At 38.4% G+C, this 22,047-nt stretch overlaps 4 protein-coding genes across 8 annotated transcripts; 2 read left to right on the forward strand and 2 right to left on the reverse strand.

Moving 5' to 3' along the window:
* Positions 1 to 147: 147 nt before the first annotated feature.
* On the forward strand, positions 148 to 9,772 carry LOC106658983 (vinculin). Of its 5 annotated transcripts, XM_014381220.2 has the most exons (15): positions 148 to 1,033; positions 3,131 to 3,238; positions 3,352 to 3,497; positions 3,561 to 3,623; positions 4,097 to 4,373; positions 4,443 to 5,117; positions 5,358 to 5,378; positions 5,491 to 6,286; positions 6,383 to 6,474; positions 6,569 to 6,680; positions 6,777 to 6,860; positions 7,948 to 8,072; positions 8,147 to 8,386; positions 8,464 to 8,554; positions 9,148 to 9,772. In XM_014381220.2, exons 1-15 carry the CDS (start codon positions 977 to 979, stop codon positions 9,315 to 9,317), a joined length of 3,057 nt encoding a protein of 1,018 aa, XP_014236706.1. In that variant the 5' UTR covers positions 148 to 976; the 3' UTR covers positions 9,318 to 9,772. The 5 variants fall into 5 exon arrangements, with proteins under 5 accessions (XP_014236706.1, XP_014236708.1, XP_023316311.1 ...); XM_014381222.2 differs by lacking the exon at positions 6,777 to 6,860; XM_023460543.1 differs by lacking the exon at positions 5,358 to 5,378.
* Positions 9,773 to 9,924: 152 nt separating this feature from the next.
* Positions 9,925 to 11,885, reverse strand: LOC106658985 (transcription initiation factor TFIID subunit 8-like). The gene is made up of 5 exons (XM_014381224.2): positions 11,632 to 11,885; positions 11,265 to 11,551; positions 11,052 to 11,202; positions 10,808 to 10,963; positions 9,925 to 10,661 (listed from the first exon to the last, which is right to left on the reverse strand). Exons 1-5 carry the CDS (start codon positions 11,759 to 11,761, stop codon positions 10,504 to 10,506), a joined length of 882 nt encoding a protein of 293 aa, XP_014236710.1. The 5' UTR covers positions 11,762 to 11,885; the 3' UTR covers positions 9,925 to 10,503.
* A 292-nt stretch (positions 11,886 to 12,177) lies between these two features.
* LOC106658853 (guanine nucleotide-binding protein subunit gamma-1-like) lies at positions 12,178 to 13,443 on the forward strand. The gene is made up of 2 exons (XM_014380992.2): positions 12,178 to 12,894; positions 13,256 to 13,443. The coding sequence occupies exon 1, from the start codon at positions 12,607 to 12,609 to the stop codon at positions 12,811 to 12,813; it is 207 nt and encodes a 68-aa protein (XP_014236478.1). The 5' UTR covers positions 12,178 to 12,606; the 3' UTR covers positions 12,814 to 12,894; positions 13,256 to 13,443.
* A 75-nt stretch (positions 13,444 to 13,518) lies between these two features.
* LOC106658618 (DNA polymerase zeta catalytic subunit) lies at positions 13,519 to 21,714 on the reverse strand. The gene is made up of 16 exons (XM_014380635.2): positions 21,475 to 21,714; positions 21,219 to 21,405; positions 20,368 to 20,962; positions 20,079 to 20,298; positions 19,720 to 20,007; positions 19,142 to 19,654; positions 17,704 to 19,082; positions 17,132 to 17,645; positions 16,892 to 17,074; positions 16,512 to 16,824; positions 16,132 to 16,450; positions 15,798 to 16,046; positions 15,602 to 15,712; positions 14,322 to 14,740; positions 13,862 to 14,102; positions 13,519 to 13,763 (listed from the first exon to the last, which is right to left on the reverse strand). Exons 1-16 carry the CDS (start codon positions 21,611 to 21,613, stop codon positions 13,617 to 13,619), a joined length of 5,817 nt encoding a protein of 1,938 aa, XP_014236121.1. The 5' UTR covers positions 21,614 to 21,714; the 3' UTR covers positions 13,519 to 13,616.
* Between the last annotated feature and the right edge of the window lie 333 nt (positions 21,715 to 22,047).

The following is a 22,047-nucleotide window of genomic DNA, read 5'->3' on the forward strand; positions in this document are numbered from 1 at the left end:
TGACTTCCCCTCGGGTATAGCTAATAGCTATCCACGACTCTAGCTGTCACTGTCGCACTTGCGCGAATCGCCTTTTGCGAGTGTGTACGTCGTCATAAGCACCAACGCTGTCTGCTCACATGACGAATCATATGACTCGCTATGGTGGCGCTAACTAACGATTCAAATTGGTAGCTTTTTCACGTCAAAAATCTTACGAAGTGTTCAATCGCGATGTCAAGTCCGAACTATTTCAAATATCGCGTATGAAATTACGATTACTGAATCATCAGTCATTTACGATAGTCGAAAAAATGAAAAGTTTCGATCTATATATGAGCGTCACGATAATTAGTTAATCGATTTCTATTGCACTTGTTTTATAATTCATCAGGATTGGTAGAGTCGTAAAAATGACGAAAAATTATTTGACCATTTAAATGACTATACTTGCCAGCGATGCTTGTATTTGTTTTATATGAAAATAAGTTTTTCGGAAGCAAGTGCGAGATGTGCGAAAAAAAATCAATTGGTTGGCGTGCAAATTGAACGTGGCTGCGTGCACAGATTGCGAGCAGACTTGATCGGTACATGAAAAAGCCACCCACACGGTGGAGTCGCGTCGCGCCGAGTTGCTACAGCGGCCGAACTGGCAAAGTCTCGACTACATTTACCAACAAGAGAGTCTGTGTTTTGACTGTTTCGCGTTACGCCTCTGCAAAAGGCTTCAGTCTATTCCGGTACTCCGGGCGCATTGGACGCGCGTAGCAAGTGTTTCGCGCCTCGCAGCCCCCCGCATCGCTCATATACCTACACGGCTTTGTTTACCTTTGGCCCTTTAATTCTTGTTGTCGTAGCGTCACGAGTGTCTGATTGCGCGAGTGCCGAGTTTGTGATTCGCTGCCGCGTGCCCAAGTACGCGCACCTGTCAAGACCAATACATGTTATTTTTCACCGGCTGAGCCTTGCAAAATAATCGACAGATAATCGAGCAAACATGCCGGTGTTCCACACGAAAACCATCGAGAGCATCCTCGACCCGGTTGCCCAGCAGGTAAATAAAGCCAATAATAGGATCGCATTACTGCGTGTGCAGTGCTGCTATGCTCTTTTTGAAAAAGCTCTCGATAACGCGAAAAAATAGCCGCTCGCGATCTGTTTGTATACATACTCGCTGCAGAGCCGATATACCTATACCTACATAATTACGTGTCATCTTCTTTCTCGATATATTAACGCCTAATCGATACTTTCTCTCCTATTTACCCTCTCCTCGGGCCCGCATAAACACGAGCATAACTTCGGATGCAGATATGCAGTATAGGTTTCAACATGCATACATACACTGCTAAAGATTAGACATGTATTTATACGTACATACAACATGAAAACCGCAAGCCATCTAACCTCTCCATATATTTATGCGTACAGTGCCTTATATACGAGTGTCTCTCGTTTCTTTTGCGCTTGGCCATCTCGTACGTGCCGTTTGCCAATAATATATGCCGTCTTATATCAGTATTTTTTTCCTTCTCTCTTATGGATATCTATTCGTCGTGACGTCATTCGTGCAGACCACTTGACTCGACTACTACTGTAATATACCATGCCATTTTCAAATCTATGAAAAGAGGATTTTCACAAGCGCGGATATTTATCGATGAAATTACCTTTCCAAAGATTTTCGTCGAGAATTTGGTCGTGGGAAGAAAAAGCAAAACAAATAAAAATAAAGCCACGCCCGCGTCGTACGAATCGAAAAACCAGGCAGGGTTTAAAAAACGATGTTAAACAGGAAAGCCTTGTGTACGTTACGCATAGGCTCGATGAGTCTTGAATGAGAAATCGAGAGAGGGAGAGAAAGGCCTGGGCTTAATGTACCTAAAAATACATGGGGTTAAAATAGACACGCGTGTATAAAACATATAGCGGTAGGTATAACGTCTGCCATGCACAAGTTTTCAATGTTTATATATAGCTGGCTGTAGGAATATATATTAGCACGAGTTTATTGCTTTCTGGTAGCTTTCTTTGTGTATATATAAAATCATAATAGCGAGCTTGGCTACGCGGGCCGAGGTTGCACAATGGCTTTAGCTGCCACTCGACCAAGACGCGGCACGAAAAATCTCATATTATCTCGTCCTGGCGAAATTTTTAAAGAGTCCAAGAAATCTCGCGTCCGGTCCACTCGAACGACGATATGTAACGTCTCTGGCCTTTAAGCGAAAAAAAAAATCATTACGCTTCGCAGTTGCCGATCCGAAAGAGAGAACAGTCTGTGCAGAAAATGATTCATTCATTCGAGACAGCGAACGCGTTTCGTTGGCTGTCAACGCCGCACGTTTCGAGCGAGTCTTTCGCCGAGAGAGAAAGAGAGAGCATCGATCAAAGCACGTGCATGTTTGACGAATCAAAAGAATCGTCCGAGAAACGATCGGAAACGCGCGGAACTTTATCGAAACGCCACCGACTTTAATGCCAAAATTCTCACTACTCTCGACTCGGAAGAGCTTGATTGTAATTATAGAAAGCTAGACAAACATTGGCTCAGCTTTTGGCTAAATATTCGAAAATACATAAGATCGACTGGTCGCACACGGTAATCCAAAAATATGACCGTGCTCTCTAGCTTGGGCAAATTGATCCTCTCTTCGTTGAGATTTATTACGGCGTATATAATATGCATGGGCAGTATGGACACTTGGCATAACGACGTTAAAAATTACCACTTGGCCCGATTCGGGCACGCCTTGGCTCGAAGACAACCGCTACACACGATCAGCCTATATTTCAGCTTTTTTGCTCGAATCCAAGTCGTCCTTTTTGATTTTCGCGACTCGACTTTGAATTCGAGCAAATGCAGCAACGCGACGAGTTGGAGCAAATTAGGCGTCGTCGCGCTTGCGTCCCTAATTTACCATACAGTAATCGGCCCACGCCTATGAATACGCGCGCTTAACACACCCGTGGCCGTTTCATTAATAATTTAGGCCACAAACTACTTTATGCGTTTCAGCGGCGCGCGAGCTAGCTCGATTTTACCGCGCGATACACTCTATAAATTAAACTAGAGCCAAGACGTTGACTTTGCTCGCCTCTTGTGCTGTGTACGTTTGATTTTTCTAATCTGCTTGTAATACGTCAACAGGTTTCGCGTCTAGTCATACTACACGAGGAAGCCGAAGATGGCAATGCTATGCCAGATCTGGAGAGGCCTGTCAAAGCCGTCAGTCAAGCCGTCGCTAATCTCGTCAAGGTACCCAATTCTTTACCTTGCTTTCATATCCATTCGACATATTTATTTTCATTTTCTCCGTGACTCGACTGGCCACGATCTCTATTGTAAACTTGTCGAAATTGCCGATCTAGGTGGGTAGGGAGACGATCAATTCGTCGGACGACGCGCTGCTCAAGCAGGACATGCCGGCGTCTCTCAAACGAGTCGAGACGGCCTCTCATCTTCTGGAGGATGCCTCGGTCATGCTCAAAGGCGATCCCTACTCCAGTACCGCCAGGTAATTCATTTTTTCCAACCTCTATAACAGTGGCTACAGTTAATTATTAACGATGATTATCAGCTCGTACGGTAAGATGATGTATTCGTGCAGCTCCATTACTCGCGTCGGTGGCGTTGCGTGGAGGTATGTTTGAATCGAATAGTGTATCGCCTCAACCCTATGAATTAATTCATTGGAGTGGCTTGAAGTAACAAATTTCATTTCGACAAAACAATTCAATTTCGTAATCAATTACATTTTCATATGGTGTAATAATCATTCATCGTGATATTACTATTATTACGATGGTTATTATTTTAATTATTATCATACATAAATGCTTTCACGACAATTGATCGATTCCGAAGTATTTCCATTGACGCACAATCATCGCGAGCTCCGCCAAAATTGATACTTTTATTGGCTCAGCAATATCCATCAACACGATAAAAAAATTGGCTTCTACTTATTTTCTTAGTTTAATAAATAAACTCGATCAGAACATTGCCATTTATAATGTTGGCCGTAAAATGTACGCTAAACTTGAATAAATCAATGGCCCGAGAAACACATGGAGTCGTGAGTCTTTAAAAAAATGTCGTTGTACTCGCATACAGAAAAAAGCTGATCGAGGGCTCTCGCGGTATTCTGCAAGGCACTTCGTCGCTGCTGCTCTGCTTCGACGAGAGCGAAGTGCGCAAAATCATCCGGGAATGCAAGCGCGTACTCGACTACTTGGCCGTGGCCGAGGTCATCGAGACCATGGAGGATCTCGTTCACTTCCTGAAGAATCTCAGTCCCTGCCTGAGCAAAGTATCGGGCGAAATAAGCGCCAGAGAAAAGGAGTTGACGCACCAGGTCCATCGAGAAATATTGATTCGTTGTCTCGATCAGGTAAGATGTCGGACAGCTCGTCTGAAAATTATCCACAGCGAATAATCGATCGATCGTGCGCGTCCACAGGTGAGAACGTTGGCACCCATTCTCATTTGCTCGATGAAAATCTTCATTCATATCATCTCGAGCGGCGGCAAGGGAGCCGAGGAAGCCGCAGAAAATCGCAACTACTTGTCCGGCCGCATGTCCGAGGAGATCAACGAAATAATTCGCGTGCTGCAGCTGACGACTTACGACGAGGACGAGTGGGACGCCGATCAGATAACGGTGTTGAAGAAAGCTCAGAGCGCCATCGAGTCGCGCGTCAAACCGGCCTTCGACTGGCTCGACAACGGCCGAGCCTTGAGGGGCGGCGTCGGCGAGAAGAGTCTCCGTCAGATCGTCGAGCAGGCCGAGCGCTTGGCCGAGCGCTACCTAGCCCCGGCCCAAGCCGAGCCGATCGCCAAGCTGGCCTCGCAGCTCACCACCATGACGGACGCCCTGTGCGAGCTGCGCCAAAACGACAAGGGCACCTCGCCCCAGGGTGAGGCACTCGCTCGAGGCATCAAGGACAAGGTGAACGAGCTGCGCTCCAACATATCCTCGGCCATCGTAGCCGCGGACAAGTCGGGCACGGTGCAGACGGCTCATACCGTGGCCGGTCGTTTGGAGCAGGCCAACAAGTGGCTGCTCAATCCCCAGCACGACGACAAGGGCCTAGGACAAAAGGCCATTGCGCTCATCATACAAGAAGGCAAGAAGGTAAGCACGTTTTTCCTTCAAAATACAAAAGCTCGCTGTAATTACTTTTTTTTATCGTATGCATATAACATGTACTATTATTTATTTAAATATAATAATGCTTATTAACCAGCTCTATCCCTCTCCCTCTCTTTCTCTCTGGTACGCTCAAAATTTCTCCGTTTGCTTCTTTCATTCTGCTAACCATAAACTCTCGCAAATTTTGGGACTTTTGACTTATACCATTGCGCACGAGTATAGAATCTTGGAATCGTGTACACGGTAAGTGCCAGACTGACTAATTCTACCGATATATTGTACACTTAATTAGTAGGCAGAAAAAAAAGTAGGAAAATGTCAGGCGAATAAAGAGGAATAATGCAATGGTTGGCAGGTGGCGGATGGCTTACCCGGTATCCACAGGGTGGAGATTCTTCAGCTTTGCGACGAGGTAGACAATCTGTCGCACCAGCTGGGCGAGTTGTGCGCTCGCGGCGAGGGCAACAGTCCGCGCGCTCAGGACGTGGCTCGGAAACTGTCGCACAGCTTGCACGAGCTCAAGAACAAGATCCAGCAGGCCGTGGTGTCGCGAGTCGTCGAGGACTTTATCGACATCACGACGCCGTTGAAGCAGTTCACGGAGGCCGTGCTCGCGGCCGAGGGCACGCCTCACAGGGAGCAGAACTTCAACGACAAGACGCTGGGCCTGCAGAGCTTCTCGAATCGCGCCGCCAAGACCGCGCGGATGGTCGCCGCCGGTGGCAGCGGAGGCAACAAGAAGCTCGCCGAGGCCCTCAACGCGACCGCCTCGCAGCTCGAGTCTCTCACGCCCCAACTCATCAACGCCGGTCGCATCCGCATGACCTATCCGGAGAGCAAAGCCGCCGACGAGCACTTTGAGAATCTGCGCCTCCAGTACGCCGACACGATTCAGCGGGCTCGGAGCCTCTGCGACGAGGCGACCGACAGCGCCGATTTCGTCAAGGCCAGCGAGGAGCACATGAAGAAGCACACGATTCTCTGCGAGGACGCCATCGCCAAAGCCATGCCGCAGAAGATGGTCGACAACACCTCGGCCATCGCTCGACTGGCCAACCGAGTCATACTCGTGGCCAAGCAGGAGAGCGACAACAGCGAGGATCCGGCTTTCATACAGAGAGTCAACCAGGCCGCCGATTGGCTCCAGAGCTGTGAGTATCGAGTGACCGAATCGACACTCGTATGTAATTCCAAGCCAACGACTCAAACACGTCCACGTATCAATTTACTTTTTTACCCGCGCGCAGGTGTGGCTCCAATGGTCCAGGACGCCAAGGCCGTGGCCATCAACATGCACGACGGCCAATCCATATCCAACTGGCGCGACAGCAATCGAGCCGTATGTATCATATACACGCATCCCATTCATTAGTCATGCATACTTGAATAACATAACTATTGTTTCGTCTGATCGTCTGATCGTGTGTGTGCAGCTACTCGGTGCGGCTGGCGCAGTTAGGCAGGCCATTACCGTGGAACCTGAAGCTTTATCACCTGTGCCACCACCTCCGCCGAGTCTATCGGCTCTTCGCATCTACGACGGAGGTAATCAATTCTTTTTTCTCAATACGAATATAATTATATCATTTACCCTTACATAATTACATGAATGTTGCACATACATCATATATATTCATATAGAAGATGTAGCCGATTTTACGAAAGAACGATTTATACCCGTTATCGAAGAAATTCAAAAAATCGGTAGGACGAGTCAAGCCGAAGGTAATTCGCGTGATATGAGAGTGATGCATGGATTTCTCGGCATTACCTCTATCCTTGTGACTCGATACTTTTTGACGGATACAGAAATAATACTCATATCCACTCCAAGCTAACTAGCTCGTTTCATATTGACGTTTAACATACTTCTTCGATTATAACAATGCATCCTTTTTTTCTTTTCAAGTTTTAACTTTTTTAATTTTTATTTAGTTTTATTGAGACAATTTTACAGGCTATTCGTCGCCAAAACACGTAAATGTATACTTCAACAAAGAATAAGTGTATTTTAGGTAAAACGTTAATTTATTAATCGGCAACCTTTTGTTTCCACATACCTTACTAAGCTTACGATGTTAACTCTGTAAGAACCACACTGTAAGTACATTTTCCGATCCCCGCACGTACCGCGGTCTAACTGCAATACATCTTATAAGTACAACGATTTAAATGTCATTGTACAATAAATATAAATTTTGAGTATAGTTTTTCCCGTTCATAGTTCTCTCGAAATGGATTATATATAAGATCATCGATATAAATCGTCATCTCCAGTTTAGGTCTCGATCCCAAATTTCTACGTTACTTCGATCGATTCGATGCCTATTACAAACGTTTAAGTGTATGGTAATGACAAGATGAGCACCTCAGCGATCGAAATCCACCTAAACGATTGTAACAGACATCAAATTGATTTAAATAACATGCAGCTTCTGGATTGAGAATGAAACTGGGTATATGAACCATTGCCAAAGAACTATGAACAGCAAAGAAGACACTCAATGTTTGAATCTATTGTACACTATTGTACACTATAAAGTTAAAACCGTTGAATTTATAATTTTTATTGTGGTTAGATTGCATGTAAGAAAGTACATTACATTACATTGTACATTAGAAAGTTTTTTAACTTTTGGACGTTTTCTTTATTGAAATCCAGTCACGTATTTTGGAGAGCAATAGCCATTAAAAAATTGCATTAATAAAATTCAATAGAAACGTGAAGAGTGCGAGTGCAAAAAATACTTTTTTCCAATTTTCATCTGCTCATTCGAAAATTATGTGATAGTTAATTTGCGATTTGATATAGATATGGCTCCACCTCGGCCTCCACTGCCAAGTGGAGAGCTACCACCACCAAGACCACCACCGCCAGAGACTGACGACGAGGATGAGATGTTTATGCACGCCCCTCAGCCTAATCAACCGATTATGGTAAAACGATAAATTCTCTTGAACCAGCACTATATCACTCGAGCGTGTAAACGTTATTAAATTCAAAATTATAGATGGCAGCCCATGGCCTCCATCAAGAGGTGAGACAATGGTCAAGCAAGGACAACGAAATCATTGCCGCAGCCAAGAAAATGGCTATTCTCATGGGCAGACTGTCTGGTCTCGTGAGAGGCGAGGGTGGCAACAAACGTGATCTCATCGCTTGCGCCAAAGCCATCGCCGAGGCTTCTCAAGAGGTCACTCGATTAGCCAAAGAGCTTGCCAGAGAGTGTACCGACAAGCGTATTCGTACGGTTGGTATTTTCGTATTGCACATTTCATGCGCGTGAAAATTCGCTTATAAATATAACGTAATTTTGTGTTTGTGTAGAATCTTCTCCAAGTGTGCGAACGCATTCCGACGATCGGAACGCAGCTGAAAATTTTATCCACCGTCAAAGCGACGATGCTCGGTGCACAAGGTAATGTGATTACTCAGCAAATTATTCCTTTCATTGCGAATTTTTTAATGCAACGAAAAGTCGACGTTTGTTCATGACAATGACATTCATCAAAACCATTATTCTCTATTACTAATAACATGCCACAAGTACTAACAAATCATTACTTTCATTGCTCAGAGACGCTCCTCACCTGGGAAGAGTTGATGTTATACGGTAATTGCTGATGCTAAGCAAAATACTATACTGCTTTCATTTACTGAAACGTCATTCATTTTGCATTTATTTTTTCGACAAAGTATTTTTTCCACAACAGTAGTTTCTAAGTTGATTGTATTATTACCAACTTATCATAAAAACGCTATTCCTCAATGAGCCTCTTTCAACATCTAAAATTAGACTTCTCTTTCATTTCATGCTATATGTATTAATCACTGTATGCAGAAAATCAACTGAATAAAGTATCAAATTGTTCGTTGATTTTCATGAGTATTGGCATGTCTATTTTTGTCAGATAGACATACTTATAACCGCAAATTATCAATTATCAATTAGTAGCATATTAAATTTTACAAAAAATGAAAAAACTATTAATAATATTTACGATTTTATAGGTACGGAAGAGGATCAAGAAGCAACAGACATGTTGGTAGGTAATGCACAAAATCTCATGCAGAGCGTAAAAGAAACGGTCCGTGCGGCCGAATGTGCAAGTATCAAGATTCGCACTGCCTCGGGCATGAAATTACGATGGGTACGCAGACAGCCCTGGTACCAGTATTAATTTTTAAGTTTAATAATATAATCATCTGCAGAATAGAAAAGAAACAAAAAAATATCGTGAATTGTTATAACTATTAAATTTGTGCATCAATGTTATTGCATTGAATAATGTCATTTATGAAAATTGTATGCCATTTTAGAAGTTAATTATTTAGTTATACATTATTATATTGTGCATTTGCTGACGAATACAAACTTTATGTATCAAATTATATCAAGTTAAAATTTTTTCTGATTTGCGTGAATGAGAGTCTTGAATTTCAATTTAAAATCAAACAATATATTGCAGATTCAACTGCCGAATTGATCGGTTGTAATTTGATCAGAAAAATGCAATATCAATTCGAATTACTTCTGCGATCGAAAAACTGAATAAATATAAGTATTTTTTTTTAAGTATGGTCAATCAACGTGAAAGCGCTAATACGAATAAATTTTTTTATTAAAACGATTGAATCACTTATATATATATTTATATAAAAACAACCTACTCACACATACATAAGTATTTAGCAATAAATGGTGCAGTGAGAAAACTCAATCGTACTTTTAAATCACGAGGCCGCTATTTTTCTACAATTAAATTAAAAAAACGTGAGAGTCACAGCTTTAAGTTATGTAATCAAGTTTAAGGTTTATTTTTGTAAACAATGTAAATGTGCAATAAAAATAGAAAGAGCGAATAATCCCACATCGTTTGTCATACTAATGAAAAGCCTTCCCGACTTTAAACTGAATATATTACAATGTGGTGCTAAAGTAATTAATCTTATTAATCAGCCTACTGACGTATTAATAATAATAATAATAATAATAAAAATAATAATAATGATAATAATAATGATAATAATCATACAATTACTTTAGAAGTGAGTACTTGCATTGAGCTTGCCACAAATGAAAATTATGAGTCTTTGACTATTTACAAGATTATGTCCGTCCTCTGAAAAGATTGGTTCGGAATGTTTTTAAATCTAATTTTATACATATGCCTCATAGAAAATATTGTAACTTGTACCTAGAAATGAATTAATGATAATTTTTAAGATAATAAACTGAAAGTAATTGATAAATAACAAATGTACTCATTAATTTTAGCTGTACAAAATATTTACAAAACTCATTTATAACACTTTCAGATTCTTTATAAAAAAATCCACAACCCCATAAATAAAACTATTGTATACCTAATTTCTTATAATGCTATTATCTAAATTTTTACCAACGGCAGAAATTTTTATTTTGGGCATTTTACTTGGTCTTAGATATGGATTATCAATAGCCTCTGTTTGGGTACTATTTTCTTCACTTTCTTCATTTTTGTCATTCTCTTTCTTGGTTTCACCTAGAAAAAAATTTTATATAATTAATAAAGTTAGTACTGTCGAGGAACATGCCCCATTTCAAGGCCCATCTAAATAATGTACTCAATCACATGAGTATAATTGTATCAAATAATACATTGATGCACATCTGAAAAGATAAAATTACCTTCTTCTGCTCTAGTTCCATCTTTAGTTGGCTTAACTTCAGATTGTTCTTTTTTCTTCTTGGGGCTTAATTCTACATCACTATCTTCATCGAAAATTTGATCTTGAGGCAAAAGAGCTGATAAATATGTAGGAAATTGAGGAGTACATGCTATTACTAAAAAATAAAAATATATTTATTTTATTTTTATAATTGTGGTAATTAACAAATTATTTGAAGTAACTAATTATTGTATTGTACTCACATGGAAACATACTATTATCATCTTTAAGAAATAAACTATGTGTTTTTTGAGTCTTTGCTGTAAATCTTGTTAATGCTCTTTCAATATCTCTTTTCTGTTGAGCTGCTTTTTCTCTGATGGCCTCATATTCAGTGACAGGCTGCTTATGAGTCTAAAAAATATAAAAATTTATAGCAACTTCATCTTGATTGAACTTAGAACCTCCTAACTTACCGGTGTCCTGATATATGCATGTGGATCTGGTAGTGGTGGCAAGTGGCTGGGTATGTGCGGTGGATGATTTTGTTTTACTCCAGCCTGCAAAATATTCAACTGTTTTTGTTGAGTTTGTACTTGTAACGGAGGTAAAATTGACCTGTTAGGACGGTGAACATATTTGTTCAAATTGTCAACTCGGATTCCACTGTTTGTTAATGCCAAAATAACATCAGCTATTAGTACTTCTGTTCTACCAGACAGCTCACAATAATTTCTGGACATAGTTCCCAAATCCGTTATGACTAAAAAAAAATTATAGATATTTTTAAAATAATACTAATTACCACAAAAACGTTTTATGATTAAGTTATGAACTATTTACACGATTGGCACATCTCTGTGAGTGTTTCTAAAGCAGCTTTTTCACATGTTTCAAAACCAGCTTCGTGAATTAAGCATGCGATTGCATGGCTAAGTATTTTGCGACGTGAATTCGTTATCTGTTGATCCATTGTGACAAATTTATAAACAACAGGTACTGACAGTTGTAACAGGAGTCGTTAACCAACTCTCTAACGCGAGTCGACGAGAAGAGTGCGAGCGCAAGACGTACTGAAGCTTGATTTAACCTTTTTAAAACATAAACATTGTCACACGTTGCCTCTGCATTACCTGTTGAGCAGTTTAATGTACTATTTTATCGATACATACATGTTATATACATAATTCTTTTTAAATTTCATACATATTTTAATTGTAATTAATTGGGTAAACTGAATTTAATATTCATCTGATTTTTATTTTACAAAATGAATGTATCTCAATTTGTTAAATGTTTCATATCGTAAAAAGCAAATGGGTCGTGGGAATAAATAGTAGCACTATTGGCGTTATTATAGCAATAAGAAGTGTTAGTAAGTAGTAACAGGCGCGCGAGCGCGACGCTCATGCCTCATAATATCTCGGTTCTGCGGCTTATAACCTCTGCATCATAATATCTGCAGAGTGCAGACATCTAAAGTATAGACTATTACCTACTCGTCGATGTATAGCTTGTTAACGAAATCAGTCACTTTCAATATCAATTGTACTCGCGTTGAGAAATAGACAATAAGTTTAAGTGCATCTCACTCAACTTCTGCAGTTTTTACGTGAATCGGCTGTGTTGTCAAATTGGAACGCAACAAAATTTTATAAATGGAATTGTGACCACGCCCAGAACATCAAATCTATGGTTCATCTATACAATTAGTATTGCTGATACACTGTCGAGTAATTGATATATACTTCGTCAAGTGTTGCTTGTTTTAAGAATTACGAGATTAACGCATAGTTTTTTCTATAAAAACAATAAAAAATGGTGATGTCTACTGTACAAACGAGACGTCAAGAGGTCGAACAATTGCGCCGAGAGGCCACTATAAAGCGAGAAAAGCTCAGCAAATCTATGAAAGAAATGCTGGATTTTATTCGCGAACACGAGCAAGAGGATTGTCTGCTCGTCGGCTTCTCCTCTCAGAAGAGCAATCCCTTCAGGGAAAAGAACTCGTGTGCCATACTCTAACACTGGGTTCTTTTTAGCCCATTAAGCACACAGAGACGTTACAATTCATTGAATCGGTTGAGAGCTGTGCAATGGTGTCAGGTTAGTGTTTATGTTTTAATGTTTCATTGATATCTTCGATTGTATGACAGTTGGATGAATACATAAGCATATAAGTTATGACTGTTAATTTAAAAGGTCCAAAAGAGATAATTCTTTGAGTAAATAATGTATCATTTAGGCAGAATTTTGGCAGGTTAAATAAAAACCAACAAATAAAATTCAAAAACATTTCTACATTTTATTTTTTGGACATTCTTTTTTTTTTGGTGATTTGTGTGAGTTAAATTTGGAATGACTGAGTAAAACTTGAAACTAAATTTTGCTCATTAGTGATGACGTCCAAATAACTTAGTGCTGTGAATTAAAGAAAAATTAAATATGTTAATTTTACTTGTTTCAGGGGCAAAATACCTCATCCTATTTAAATAATAAAACTTTTATGGCTTGGTGGCATGTGTGTACAAACTTCATAAGCATGGAATTGACTCGTCTTACCAGATTGTTTGCAAGTACTAAAGTTCGTATACAATAAATATAAACTGTGGAATCATTTTTAATACAGCGAAGTATATTTTTGACAAATTATAAACAGTTCATATAAAAAATATTTTCAATATAAAAAAAAGATTTTGATAAAGTAATAGTATTTACAATATTGTATATTTGTATAAATTATTTAGAAAAAGTCAAATGGCATTTTTTAATTTTTTTTGACATAAAAATTTTCTTTATACTTTTAAACTTATCAACAACATTTTGTTTCATAAGTTTTCCAATAATTCAATTAAATCATACAAATATGGAAGTTGTGCACTGTCTCTCTGCGACTGAACTCTTCGATAAAAAATAGGACAATCTAGAGAAGTACAACTATCAGCATCCATTATGCCAATGCAAGAGTTACAGATCTAAAATTTAAAATTAATAATTATAATAATTTTACTAAATGTTCAGAATTTAATTTAATTAGTCAATATTAAGTTATACACTTAGATTTGACACAAACCATTTTACTATTTGAATGGATTCTTTCATATTGCCTGCATTTTTCATGTAGAGATACTAAACTTCTACTTTGATTTTTAACGCAGTTTTCACAAATGCCTTTATCACAAGACTGTCCACAGGATGGACAAGATGCATTACATAAATATTGAGATATTGTAGTTTTTTGCTTATGATATATTTTCATCAAAGCAGCTGCAGGCATTTTATTGGGTGCCTGGCGGTGAGGCATTTCCATAAACCTTTGTGCAAACATAGTACAAAATTTCAAGGTATATTTTATAATATTGAGAAATGATTAAGATATATCAATTATTTATTAAATTCGAAATTTATTGTCTAATGATGAAAACTTTACCAATGTTAAATATATTTAATGAGAATATGTAATAATAAGCAATACTTATGAACGGAAATAAAAAAAAGGTAATAAAAACTCTTTCAATTATTTCTATCCTTACCAAGTAAGAGCATCAACACCAATGAGTTTTATGCATCTATTTAAGGGAGGAATGATAACTTTAGTTATGTAGTATATGGAATTAGGCCTTAAAAAAGGATCCTCAATTAGTTCCATTGGTGATTTGACGCATTTTATTAGAGGCTCATTTGGTGCACCAGCCACTATGATGTAAGGTACACGCGCACCCGTTCTCGGCACGGCTCGTGGATCTTTTTGAATCATACGCTTGGTTAATTCTAATGAGGGTACACAAGCTGCTGCCTTATATCCTTTCATGCCCCGAAATTCTTTGGCAAACGTCAAATCCTGTATTGAGGCTCGGCCGCTAAGAATTTTATCTAGTTGACGAGTTACGTAGTCCTTTACTTTCGACATATCGTTCGTATCGAACAGTATCCTTAGAGACTTTTCTAATATCTAGAATGTAACGTTATATTGTATACTATTAAGGGCTCAAAGATCGTTTGAAATAAAAAAAAAAATGATTCAATTTTTAGAAAGGATTTTGTCCTCTTTTTTCACAAAACTTTTTAAAATTCCAAAATTTTTATTTACTTCTTAAATACAGCTATTTCTGTGAGACTTTTTTGTGCCAATTTTTTATTCTTGCGCATTTGCTGGCGTTTCTTGTTTTTAAATAAACAACAACGTCGTCGTAAGAGTAAGAGCGAACCGCGTTTGAGCTGCGGAGCCCACTTCTTTGGAACATGAATGGTTACGGTTAAAATTTTCGGCAAAGTGGTAAATACCGAGACCGTAGATTTATTATGAAGATAACAAAAAAATTGTTAAATGAAAAAAAATATGCCCAAGTTTTTTGTGACCTCGTGCGAAGTCTTGATCGGAACAATTTACGTTCCAAAGAATGGTGTATGCGACCTGGGCGCTGTTGCTGAAACGCTTCGCTCTTAAAGTAACGAGAAGCGAAGTGCATTTTTAAAAAATGTAATACGCCTACACCAACAAACGCAAAAGAAGAAACAATTTAACACCCATAAAGACGGAAATGGTGGCATCTCAGTGAAAAATAAACATTTTGTAAATTTAAAAAATTCCATGGAGAGAAGAAAAATCCATTTCAAAAATTCACTAAAGGATTTTTGATTTATAGCCCTTTTTGAGCGCTTAACAGAGTGTTCATCGGAATTTCTTTTTCAGAGAGTTCTAAAACTTTATAAATCATTATAGCACTTGCTACAAGCGTTCGATCTTCTTTGTTACGCTTAAAACAGCGTGTTCACATTGCATCTGTAAATTCTATAAATAATCCACTCTTACCTTGGCTACAGCTGGGCACCCATCTCGCCGTACAGTCTCAATCCCTTTCGCTAAATAAACTGGCTTGTCGTTTACATTTTCGTACATGTAGCCGCAGTATCTTTTTTTGGTCTGCAAAGATTTTTGATTGCTGGATAAGTTTTTGTTATTTTTCATATTTTTTTGTATTTATTATGAAAATCAAATGTTAGCTTACTTGAAGAATACATGGGTGCATGACTTTTTCAAATTTCAATTTGACCGGTTTAGGATTGGCTGCCGTAACGGCATCAGCCATTTGGGCACCAATATCGAATGCCTCTTCGCGTGTTTTATCCTTTAACAGAATGAATAGAGAATCCGTATCTCCATAGATAACTCGAGCCCCCCATTTGGATGTTGATTCTACCAATTTTATTGCTCGCTCAAGCGTTTCTTTACCTTTGCTCACGACACTATCCCCTACCTATACGATGGTGTAGTATCCGATTAACATTGCGTTTTTTCAAATAAATTATTGATAAAATAAAACTGTGAAAAACGATAGAAACCTCGATACATGGCATACGGCCGCTAAAATTAGCAGCGGTGTATCCGTAGGTAACATTGGCGATGAGCTTCAATCCAAGCTGCCTTGAATGCAAAGCCCTTTGCAGAGCTCGATCACTTTTTGGATGATCTTTCATAGCTTTTTTCACCATAAACCTAGTATCGAGAATTTCTGTCAACATACGTGGCAAGATTCCCTTTCTCACATCTTCCCTGACAAATGCAACCCCACATGGTGCGTAATTAATTCTGTTTTGTAGGTGCTGAGCCAATTTTTTTGGTACCTTTAAGTTTGTGCAACCAAATTCGAAAGGGTGGAGTCTAAAAAAAAAGTTATGATTTTGATGATACATTTTACGCCTTATTAATTTATTCAACTCACGATCCGATGAGATCCACGCGTCCTAAACAGGTGGAAAAACAATAGTTGTATGCTATAATTATACTTGGATACAAGCTCTGAAAATCCAAGACAACCACTGGATCGTGATACATGGTTGATTCGGGCTCCATAATGAGAGGTAGTGATTCAGGTGCTCGCATACAAGCGCGTTGATGAGGTGACGGTGAGACTGGAATGTAGTTCATCGGCTTGGCCAGACGTAACATCATCGACTCGACTCGAAATTGCGAGCCACGGGAAAAAACTTCGAAAAATTGTACGCCATAAAGTCTCGCATGTTCACTTGTGCGATCTGTAAAAAAATAAAATTTTTGATGCAAAAAAATGATCGGTAATGATAAATTCAATATAAGACGAACTTATGATATCGAGATGATGAAGCAATCGATGGACGCCAATTACTCTATTGCAATAATGATCAATGACTCGCCAGCGAGAGTTTGGGGTATTCCACCATTTGGTGAGGACGTCGAAACTCCAATGAGGTACGCGTTCGCTTAATACGTTATACATTAAGCTCTCGTAAGTGTAACTGTACAGGGCTGACATTGAAAAAATTATTACATTAATTTTTAGTATACTTCACTGATATTTCTTACCGATTTCATGCCTCATAATTCTCCATATATCAAGTACGATTCTTCCAGGTAATCTGACTTCAGCTAATATTTCTAGATGTATTTGTATGGGTTCATCAGCAGCTGTCTCCCAATTACACTTAGCGTTGGGTATTCTTGATATTTTACCGCTCAATGACTTACCCAACAGCGATGCGCGTTGAAACATGTAACCCCAGGACAGAAACTCCATGTCCCAACCGATCAGAATATCCGGATCACTGCGGGATATGACATCCACTACGACCTGAAATATTTCAACTTCATTTGCCACGTAGGTGAGAGTTTGTTCGTTCTCTGAAACTTGTTTATTTTTAGCATTTGGATCGACAATTATTACGCCGCACTCGAGGGTTTTCGCTTTCGTCCAATCCGGAGGTACATCGTTGTGAATGGCGTAAAATACAGCGCCGATCGGATCTTGCCGCGGGTCTGGTAATAAATTCGGTCGCGTTATCACGTGCACTTCCAAGCAGAATGTTGTTAAGAATTGATGCTGTAAATAATTTATAAACGTGTTTAACGAGCAAAAATCGGTAAGGCTTTATACTTACATTCGTCATGGCTTTATCATTTCCCAATTTTTCGTGGCCTACGTTAGCCATTGAAATACGATTTGTGAACTCGATTTGTCCACAAGATACTCCAAAATGTTTCGAAATAATGCTACTCTCAGTGTCGTAAAATATCCTCGATAAATCAACACTGGGTTCAAAGACAACACTTTTAGATGACAGTCCAGATTTTTGGGATTTCAAAACACGAAGTTTCTTTTCTTCTTTAAGCTTTTCATTTTTTTGTTCATCTTTCCTTTCTTCGAGCCATTTTTCTATGCTTATTCTATTAGGAGGTGATTCAACCGGTACTGTTTCGATATACTCATTAAACTCTGGAATTGAATCATTAGAGCTGGAGCTAGCATCTGTGGAGGTAGAGGTAGTGGTGGAGGAGGAGGAGGAGGAGCTGGAGCTGGAGTTAGAGTTGGAGCTAGAGTTGGAGCTAGAGTTGGAGCTAGAGTTGGAGCTGGAGTTAGAGCTGGAGCTGGAGTGGGAGCTGGAGCTGGAGTTGGAGCTGGAGCTGGTAGAATCATTTGTTTGCGAAGAATTGAAAGGTATGCGAAGTTTGCAATTATCGGAAATTATGGGGCTAGTCTCTTTATCTAAATTTTTTTCATCACTATTGGACTTACAATTGATCATATCCTCATGAGTCGTAGGAATCACTTCTTCGCGATTTAATAATTTAACACTATGTGATGCTTCTTGGGATAGTGGCAAATTTTCTTGATTAGAGAAAATTCTAAGCCTATTACCCGTTAAGTTTGACAACGATGACTCTTTATGCAAACTATGCATAGTTTGGCTTGCAAAGTGGTGATTATGAATTTCGAATCTAGTACTTTGTGAGTTACTCAAATCGCTATCGTTAATTATCACAGAATTTTTAACTACGACTGCTCCAGTCTGCGAACGAGTAATCGTGTTGGTTGACTCATCGGAATCTTCAACCAATGTCATGTCGCTTTCAAAGCCTTCTTCAACTTGAGTGTGTGGTTCATTATTACTTAGCTGAGTGAGAAATTGGGCTTGTAAACGATTTTCCATTGACGTGCCGTTGTCATGATCAATTAAACCCTTTTCATTTCCTTCTATAGTAGTTTCGCGTTTTGAATTATTTAACGGTTGTGAGACCCATTTGCCATCAGAATCTTCAGCTAATCCGACATCTTCTATTTCTATAGATTTATTTTTATTTACACTTGAAAACATTAGTTTTGGTTCAGATGCTGGTTCGGAAGACGTAAAATCGTTTAAATTTTCCGTCGATTTGTCTTTTACTTGTGAGGACGGTAAATTTTTATTGCTTGTACCAAAAAGATTTGATTTTATCTTAGATGCTATTGATGTATTAGTTTTACTTGATGACTCTTCCTCTGAAAAGAGAGAAGTATCAATTTTATATGTTCAAAGTAAAGTGTAATCTTTAACTTACCAGATTCTTTAATTGGCGAAAAAATATTCTTTCTGTAGAAAGCCCGATTAATAATATTTTTATCGAAAGGCATGTTACTTTTAGCACCAGTAGTTGGCGAATTCATAGGCGAATTTTTTGGAGTTTTTGTTATTTCGACACAAATCGGTGAATATGTACGATTAGGACAACTTGGACTCGTCAACTTACTGATCATCCTTTTTAGTGGTGACGAACGCGGCGTGCGGGGACGTTTTTTTGCACTTCCGTTTGAGGAATCATCATCTTCACTACCAGAAATTCTTTTTCGTTTTCTTGGCGTTACCGTTGTAGATCTACTCAAACTACCGGTTTTTCTTCCTCGATCAGATTTGTAGTCACAAATTAAAAATTCTTCACTAGCCAATGTCAAATCAGCAACTTCTGACGGATTTATTTGACTGTTTTCATCGTCTATAGGTCCATCCACTTGAGGAATTTTTTTGTTTGAAGAATAGGTAGATTCACTGTTACTTAAAGATTCTAGTTCAAGATCTAAAAAATAAAAATTTCAGCAACTCTTCCAATATGGATGCAGGGGAAGTAATAACATTGCTTACTTATTTGAGAATCGCTCTGACGCGCAGCTTCTGGTTGTGAATCATTAAGATTTGTAAATTTCTCCCACTGGGTTCGATGAATATTGTCCAATTGAAAATTGGTCATATTGAGATCATCAGCTTCATCATAATCGTCTTCTTCATCTGCTCCATCAATCTGCTCCAGAAAGTGATCATCTAAAGGTGCTTGTGAATGTTGGGTACCAAGTATACTATTTGAATCTATAGGATTTATGTCTTGATTTTCTTCATTGTCGCCTAAACTTGAAAGCATATCCAAAATACTAACTAAAAATAAAACATAATTAGAAAAAACCATCATTCATTTTTGTTTATAACTAATTGCATGTTTATTTTACAATCACTTGTATCCAGAGAAGCTTCTTCGGAAATATGTTGAGTTTGTGTTAGCAATAATGAGTCATCAAGAATTTTATTTTGAGATTTAGGTAATACTGATGAGTCCAACGGGCCAGCGTGGATTTCTAGTTGAGATGCATCGAGTAAATTACTATTATCAGGAACTTGAATAGGATATGGTATATTTCTTGGACTGGCAGATAGCGTACTTTCATTACTCTAGAAAAGGGTTAATTTGAATTCATGAAGTGTAATTAAAAATTATTTGATGATCACAATTTCCCTTACTGGAATTTCAAGTACTGCTAAACGTCGAATCAGTCTTTTGTGATGATAAATATCATTTTCAGTAGGAAGTTTTGATTCTTTTGGTCTTTCTGGACTTGGTGGATTTGTTAATTGAGAATCACCACCTAATGCAGCTCTAGATCGTCTGGCTCTTTCTTCTGCCCAAATAGCAGCTATACCTGGATTAGAATCAATTCCACTGTCAATCACTTCTCGATTTTCAATATCAGATGCCCATGCATCTATTTCAATTTGACAAACACTTTGCTTTGTTACCGAATGTGGTAGGTAGTCTTTATCATTATTCAGTATATCAGAGACTGAATCAGAGTTTGGCTGTGATATATTTTGACCCAGAGGAAGTGATTTACTATGACGACGTTTGGCATGTTTTAAATTTATCATGCTCATTCCGTATATATTGTAATCCATCATAAATTGTAACGTGAAGGAAATATGAGCTTCGTAAGGTTGAAAAACCTGACCCATTACAGATCCAGTTTGTAAAAGATCAGTAGCTCGTTTATGCATAGCAGGGTTGTAATAATAAACTTTGAAGAAGTGATGTTTCTTTCGATGATATCCATAAAAAGGTCTAAAAATTGTATACTCTATAAGTTATCCTTCTTAAAAAACCAAGTTATTGCTTAAAAAATATTATAGGTATCCTCTGATGTATAATTTGTTTACATAAAAATCATTAACTGGAATTGTGGAGGCAGTGTAGTTGCTGTAAGAGACCACTGCACAAGCTGACAAATTGTTGCATAAATTTAATTAAAGTCTATGTGACCCACCATAATTCCAATTGATTATTTTTTAAAATAAAGTTATTGATTAAAATAGCTCACATTCCAGATACTTGCTGAATTTTGTAAACATGATGTGCATTCGTTTTAGCTGATCCCAAAGTTACATTGATAGCTGAATCAATAGACGCAGCTAATTGGTAAGCTTGAATATCTGCCCTTATTTGACCAGTATAAGGGATATACATGTAGGGAAAAACTCCATGGATATGAAGACAAACTTTGTCTCCTATGTAAAACAAAGCATTTTTTAATTAGAGCTAAACTTAGCATGAAGAATAACGTAATAGCATCATACCATTGGCAGTAATGCCAAAGATTCTAATAATCGGCACTTGCTTGATGTCACTGCCTCGGAACGGTGAAAAAGTTGGATCGACATCGGGAATGGGTACTGCTTGATAAGAGTCAACAGAAACTACCCTTATGGAGTACATTATTGTTCAGATGCATTAAATGTTTTCATGCATCTACGACTCGAATGAGCCACACGCAAATGGAAATGTAAACAAAGGCGCATTGCCGCGTTATTCACAATTTCTGTCTGCTAGTGGATGCACGCGTCATCTGCTATATAGGACCATCTCTTTTTATTGAAAATACAAGATCGCGAGATGATACGATAGATTTGAAAAAAAGTAATAAAGAAATCCAAGTTGGCTGGCAAAGAAAGAACGCGTCTTTATAAATAAAACAAATTAGTTGATTTATTTAAAAATTGCTGAATAGAATATTTCGAAACTTTCATTGTTCTATTTCAAAGCGCAAAATTAGCTTAAGCTTTGTTAATGATTGAACAAAACGCGAGGAAATGAAAGTTGTTATTGAATGTGCATTGTATCATATGGGGTTAAATGAAACATCAGCAATA

This window comes from Trichogramma pretiosum, unplaced genomic scaffold (assembly GCF_000599845.2).
Source record: "Trichogramma pretiosum strain Unisexual culture from Peru unplaced genomic scaffold, Tpre_2.0 scaffold5, whole genome shotgun sequence".
NCBI classification, from domain to species: Eukaryota; Metazoa; Arthropoda; class Insecta; order Hymenoptera; family Trichogrammatidae; genus Trichogramma; species Trichogramma pretiosum.

Excerpts from the sequence above, each read along its gene's own strand:
- LOC106658985 (XM_014381224.2), bottom strand. The coding sequence starts at position 11,761 with ATGGATCAACAGATAACGAATTCACGTCGCAAAATACTTAGCCATGCA. Across the intron at positions 11,552-11,631 it reads CACAGAGATGTGCCAATCGT|TCATAACGGATTTGGGAACT; the intron begins GTAAATAGTTCA and ends ATTTTTTTTTAG. Across the intron at positions 10,662-10,807 it reads TGGAACTAGAGCAGAAGAAG|GTGAAACCAAGAAAGAGAAT; the intron begins GTAATTTTATCT and ends ATTTTTTTCTAG.
- LOC106658983 (XM_014381220.2), top strand. The coding sequence starts at position 977 with ATGCCGGTGTTCCACACGAAAACCATCGAGAGCATCCTCGACCCGGTT. Across the intron at positions 4,374-4,442 it reads TGATTCGTTGTCTCGATCAG|GTGAGAACGTTGGCACCCAT; the intron begins GTAAGATGTCGG and ends GCGCGTCCACAG. Across the intron at positions 5,118-5,357 it reads TCATACAAGAAGGCAAGAAG|AATCTTGGAATCGTGTACAC; the intron begins GTAAGCACGTTT and ends GCACGAGTATAG.
- LOC106658853 (XM_014380992.2), top strand. The coding sequence starts at position 12,607 with ATGGTGATGTCTACTGTACAAACGAGACGTCAAGAGGTCGAACAATTG.
- LOC106658618 (XM_014380635.2), bottom strand. The coding sequence starts at position 21,613 with ATGTACTCCATAAGGGTAGTTTCTGTTGACTCTTATCAAGCAGTACCC. Across the intron at positions 16,451-16,511 it reads CGCGTGGATCTCATCGGATC|ACTCCACCCTTTCGAATTTG; the intron begins GTGAGTTGAATA and ends CTTTTTTTTTAG. Across the intron at positions 15,713-15,797 it reads TGCACCCATGTATTCTTCAA|ACCAAAAAAAGATACTGCGG; the intron begins GTAAGCTAACAT and ends AAATCTTTGCAG.